This window comes from Pleuronectes platessa, chromosome 1 (genome assembly GCF_947347685.1).
Source record: "Pleuronectes platessa chromosome 1, fPlePla1.1, whole genome shotgun sequence".
NCBI lineage: Eukaryota > Metazoa > Chordata > Actinopteri > Pleuronectiformes > Pleuronectidae > Pleuronectes > Pleuronectes platessa.
The window spans coordinates 25,149,758-25,155,859 of NC_070626.1; the positions used below are offsets into that span (position 1 = coordinate 25,149,758).

The 6,102-nt window shown below is 41.0% G+C and overlaps 1 protein-coding gene across 1 annotated transcript; it reads right to left on the reverse strand.

The window, feature by feature from the left end:
• Window positions 1–243: 243 nt before the first annotated feature.
• On the reverse strand, window positions 244–3,915 carry LOC128438449 (interleukin-18 receptor accessory protein). Its single transcript, XM_053421034.1, has 10 exons — window positions 3,743–3,915; window positions 2,349–2,592; window positions 2,079–2,256; window positions 1,865–1,991; window positions 1,718–1,780; window positions 1,543–1,636; window positions 1,294–1,436; window positions 1,038–1,181; window positions 774–926; window positions 244–698 (listed from the first exon to the last, which is right to left on the reverse strand). The coding sequence occupies exons 1-10, from the start codon at window positions 3,789–3,791 to the stop codon at window positions 328–330; spliced, it is 1,566 nt and encodes a 521-aa protein (XP_053277009.1). The 5' UTR covers window positions 3,792–3,915; the 3' UTR covers window positions 244–327.
• Between the last annotated feature and the right edge of the window lie 2,187 nt (window positions 3,916–6,102).

A 6,102-nucleotide genomic window follows, 5' to 3' on the forward strand; every position in this document is an offset into this window, starting at 1 on the left:
CCGTGTCACGCAGGTTTACAGGTCCGGATTTTTAACAGAATCGAATGCAGGCTGCAAAGATGAAAAGTTTTAACGACTAAATAAATTTCCAGAGGAAAATCCGGACGTACAGGCCCCCCCACCTTCTCCTTTATCTATAACTTATTAGTATTTGTATATCTCAAGAACACTCCTTACTCATATATAAATCCATTTGTAAATGCAGCAAAGACCAAGGACAGTGTTTTCTTCAACATGAAAAGATAGATTTAATTTCTTTATTGTGAATACAGAATACACGATGGTAGTAAACATAGATGTGACATAAGATGTGAATTTCTAACTTAGTTAAACATTTCGCCATGAGGCAACACCCTTGGTTGTCAGTGGTAGATGATTTATTTTAGAAGGTTGCCGTGAGGCCGGTAGATGATAGCGTAGCTGTTTCCAGAAGGAGGAGGAGGACAACATGGAGCTCGGGCCCTTCCAGGTGACGCAGTCTCCAGCCTCACTGAGAGGCTGCAGGGCCTCGGATAGGGAACCTGGCGTCGACACTTCCGTTGTCTCAGTCGTGATGAAAATCAAGCGAGTCTGCCGCTCCACAAGAGCAGCATGGATGGCACTCAGCAGGCCGGACCCAAGACCAGGATCTGGAGAGGTGGGAACCAGAACCACCGTCCGGCTCTCCTCTATGCAGTCACACACGGCCTCCGCTGCAGCTGCAAACAACCAGGGTTCAGATTATGCACGACTCCATTCATATGAAGAAATGTGAGGTCAATGTTAACACGTACCTTTCCCTGGTAAGACGTCACGATCATAAAGACAGAGGCTGTAACCAAACCTCTCCTCCAAAACACTCTGCAGCAATTTCCTGTCCTGAGCGTTGAGTCCTGCGCCTCCGTCGCTCTCATAACACATCAAAAAGGCATCGTAGCATTTTCCATCTAATCAAAGAACAACAACAGCTCTGTCACTGCATTGCAATTGTCTGCACCCCCCGAACAAAAGAACAAACTTATATCAATTTAACATTTAACACACAATTTGACTCCTACCTGAAGTTCTTCTATGGCAGCCAAGAGTGTCTCTTAAGAAAAGAGTGATTTCAATTTTCAACTTCACGTAGATAAATAGGGTCACAGTCATCACGAGCACGAGGCCCACAGTGCTGAGTATCAGGGGCGTGTAAGAACGGCGAGCTGTCGATTCATAATGGAGAGAGCCACATAGTTAATTTAAAGCGTCACATTTCTAAACCCACAGTTTTTGACCCCCAAGAAACATGGATTCATCAGTGACAACAAGACTTTCCTGTTCTGAGAGTAACGGTGACGGAGCTGACGTTCTGGCAGGTGGATCGCAGTCTACAGGTGTAGTTTTTTAAAAGATCCTCTTCTGACACTTTTTGGAAGACCAGAGATACCGTTATCTTGTTTTCTTCACCACGAGGTGCCCTGGAAAAATCAACCAAGTGGATGAGGATTATGAAAGAGTGTTAATGTGACTGTGTTTGACATCAGCAGAGTCGCTGCTGCGTGCATGTTGCAGTGCAGTGTTTACCGTTTGGTAGTTTTGACAGATTTGTCATTCAACCAGATCAACCTGTCAAAGACTGAGCAGGCAACAGCTTCACAAACTATCACCTTTGTTGAACCTGGAAAAGACAGATTTAAAAGTTGTGATTTGAAAAGAGAAACGTTTGTGTGTGTATCAGCGCTACAAGTTTGAGGCTCACCCAAATCCACATAAAATACTTCCTCATGTTGCGGTGAAAGGATCACTGCAGTTTTCATCTTTTCTGGGCAAAGAACAGAGAAAGCTAAGTTTTTAGAACACATGAACTTTGATGGGGACAACCGTGTCGATAAAGTGCCAGTCTTACTCTGTGGTTTGACCTGAAGTACAACTGTAGAGGTCATATTATTCACGTGGCTAGTACAGGTGTAAACACCACTGTGGTTCTCTTCCGCAATCGGGAAGTAACCGTCATTTGGTGACGACTGTCCCTCCTACAAGATGGAAAATAAAGTTTAATCTCTAAGCATGAACTCAATGAGCAATTAAAAATGTTTATTCAGTCACAAATCAGTGGTTACCTTGAGCCATGTGATGCCGTTGCTGGTCATATTTATTCTTGGGGTGTTTACATGAGGGCAAGTCAATCTGCAGGACTGTTGTGAGTAACAGATCTGTGAGTAATCGTTCCTCTCTTCATTACCTCTGGACGGTGCTGGGGTCACTGTCACTGTGAACCGGGACTGGCAGCTGGAATTCCTTTCATGTCATAAAAGAAAAACAGAAATAAGAAATAAGAAGAGCTATCCAGATTCATCTGACCAATCATCAACCTGCGAATGAAAACTGACCCCAGAGAGCACGAGTAGTTCCCCTGATGACTTCCAGATGCACGGGGAATAACGAGACTCATCCCGTGAACCAGCACACCGGTCTCCTGCGCCGAGGACACGTTGTTCAGAGCCATCTGCCGCTCGGTAGAACTGGTCCAGATGGGTTCGGCATCACCAGTACGATTAACGTCACAAGGGCAGTGCAGCACCACCCTCTCACCTGCCTGGACCAGTATCACCTCATGTCCCAGTTGTTGTGCAACTGGGAGAGAGCAGCAAAAGGTCAACTTCATTTCACTGTGTTAATGAGCTGGATTGTTGACACCAGAACTGAGTGAAATATATTAGTGTATTGGATGGCCCACATCAGTGAAGCCAAAACCCCCTAGTGGCTGGCTGGAGTATTGGTCATAAACCTTGTCTCCTCCATGTAAGTGGACGGGACCATAGACCAAACTAAAAAGTCATAGTACAAGTTGGATACAATTTCCTCAAAGACAATTTCTCTTGTTTTAAGTGTTTTTTATTATCACACTCATGTTTGTTCAAGTATTTATTTTCTTTAGGTTTTAATTAGTTAGTCGATGCTTTAAAAATGGGGTAAAAACGTCCTGATTGAAAAATGAAAACACTAATAAATAAATACACAAAATATACAAATAATAAATTATTTTCTATAGCTTTTTCCAATGTAACAATAATAATATTTGCTGAAGTAAACTGCAGTCAGTCCATGGAGACATATACAGACTAAAGGAAGCACCTTGAAACTACTGGGCTAGTGTCTCAGTGGACGTGCGAATGTTCCATGAGCTTGAACCCACTGTGGTTATTTATGGGTTCCTGTCTCTCAGTGATAACGTGTGAATGTAATAACAGGGTGGTATGTGACCACATCCTAGTTTCATGGTGCTTATTCTCTTTAAAAACAATGTCAGATTACTGAAGGAAAGATATGTGAAGAGACATGGCAACGATTTTAAAGTGTTATAAGTGTATAAAGTATGTATAATGACGTGTCGGTTAAATGTCATTTTTTGAGTTATGAGCACTGATGTAATGTAACTAGGTGGTAAAAAACGTTTGCAGGCTCCTGTAGTTATATCCATTTTATGCTTGTTCCCCAAAACAATTCAGAGGAAATATTATAACTTTTACTTCCCTTTTAAATATCTTCCTTCATGCACTCATTTCTTTGCTGATTCAGTAAAATTATAAAAACAAACGGGTCATAATGAGTTATTGTAAGTTTTTACTTGTACTTGTTTTTTCAGAACTTTTCAAATCGTTTACCTTCTACAATATGACATTGTTGTGAGTAAACTCTGCTCCCTCCCTCAACCATAACACAGTGAGAGCAAGCAATCTAAAGTCGATTGGATACGTTATGTAAAGCCAGGTTCGTGTCTTACCGGGTGTCGATGTGAGGAGGAACATGAGAGCGAGCAGAGAGGAAACCATCACTTTGTTTTCACCGTCTTCAGCCTCCAAGTGCGGCTCCGCTGAATGAGACTGGTGCGTTTCCCTGATGATAAAATAGAAACTTAAGGACGAGCATGAGGTCGCTGCATGAACACACTGTGAAATCCCCTACCCAAGAGAAATAGGCTCCTATTACAAGGAAATGATTTGTTATTTATTTCTTTGCACATCTTCTTATTAAACAGTGCATTATTCATTATTATTATTGTTGTTATCATTATTATTACTATTATTACTATTATTATTATTGTTATTATGACCTGGTGGTGCTATCATCAATATCTACATCTATAAATATTACATTTTTTCATTATATCCTGGTCCCTCTCTCTCCTCCCTCCCCTCTCTATGTAAAGTGCATAGAGATAATGGAAGTTATGAATTGATGCCAATCATATTAAACTGAATTGAATTGCAGAGAGAGGACGAAAACTCAGTGGGCCCATTTTAAAGACTCTACATAGAATTCAAATCTCACAATACTAGAAAGATTAAAATGCCAATGTATACATTTATAACAAGGATGATATTGTATGTGTGTAAAAAATAAAGAGAGTATATATATATAATTTTTTTTTTCCGGTTTTATTCTTGTCATTTTTATTTTTAGAAAAATATTGAGGGGGGGGGGGGGGGTTGAGTATGTTAACTGTTCATAAACTTTCCTTGACAACAGTTCGGACCATTTCCAGCAGATGTGTAGACTAAGCAAACTTCACTTATTCTACAAATACAGCAGTGCAGTATTTTCTGTGTTTTTAAACGAGACATTTTACGAAGCTCTACATGTATTGATTCTTTTCCAGTAGGTGGTAGTACAACACAGAATAAGCTCATTGTCCCCTTCAGTCACATTTTATGAACAAAACACTATTATAGAGAAATGAAACCATATAGTGACATAAACTGAAAACACTGATATGACATATCAACTGTGAATTTGATAATTTTTAGCTTTGCTGTCTGTGATAAATATGATTTACAGTCAGAAAGTTTACTGACTTCGGCTCCTGGAATGGACCTTTACTGGTTTCTCTACCACAGGCAGTCTCCTTGGTGACAGCTACAAGCAGGGGCGGTTCTGGCTAATTGGAGGCCCTGGGCAAAGAACAATTTTGAGCCCCCCCCCCCCCAAAAAAAAAAAAAGAAATAAGAAATTTTTCCTCATTTCTTATAGCAAGCAATAAGAAATGTCATGTTGAAAGACATTTCCAGAGCGAGCACACAGCATCTGCTGAAAAGTACCAAGCTGGAGATGAGCAAAAAAAGCAGAGTTCTGTGTTTCATTTAATTCAAAGTAGGCCTACACATGTAATAAGTTTCTCCTCTTCATAAGAGTTTGGTGTTTTCCTTTTTTGTAACAGGTTAAAATAGCAGTTAAACAGTTTTTTTTAATTGTCGTTCTATAATTTAATAAATGCAACAAACTATAGTTTTTATATATATTGTATAACTATATATATAACTTTATAACCTGTGTTATCAAATATTTGTTTGGCTCCAGGCAGATTTAATTTGGGGGAAGAGGGGGCAAAATTGCTCTTTCGATACTAAAGGTTGACTACCCCTGTGTTAGTATGACACAAACACTAACTCACTCACTCACATGTCTCCTTTTCTCACACACACTCACACACACAAGTCTCCATTTCACACACACTTATTTAATCACTTTCTCTCTCTTTCTCTTTGTCTCTCTCTCTCACACACATACACACACACATAGTCAAAATAGATTTTTTTTGGGGGGGGGGGGGGGGGGGGGCTCAAAATTGTTCTTTGCCCAGGGCCTCCAATTAGCCAGAACCGCCCCTGAGGGGCACTTGTGTTGAGAAGTGGTGAGGGTCACGTTTGGCGGTAGGAACAGTGGAATGGAGGACCCGAGCGCAGGCTGGAGCAATGAATCAACTTGAATTGATAGATGAGGCCCAGGCTTAAACAGACAGATGGGCAGACAGTCAGTTGAGAGCAGACAACAGATACCTATACAGAGGAAGCAGTTACAGGAGTCATCAACATGCAGAGCACAAAGAGAGACACACAGAGACAGGAGATGATGTGGCAGCTGACTGGTGAAACAGGGCTGCAACAAATGCCAGGAAGAAGATGAGCGAAATGAGGAACAGGTAAGCAGGTGCATCCGGACCATAGACTATGTATATCCAGACACAGGAAGAAAGACCAGGGACATCTAGTGGAAAGGTGGAGTATTATACAAGGTTGGTAAACAGGGCGGAGACAGAAACCATGACACTGGCTGTGGCTGAATTGTCTCTTTTAGCAAATAAAA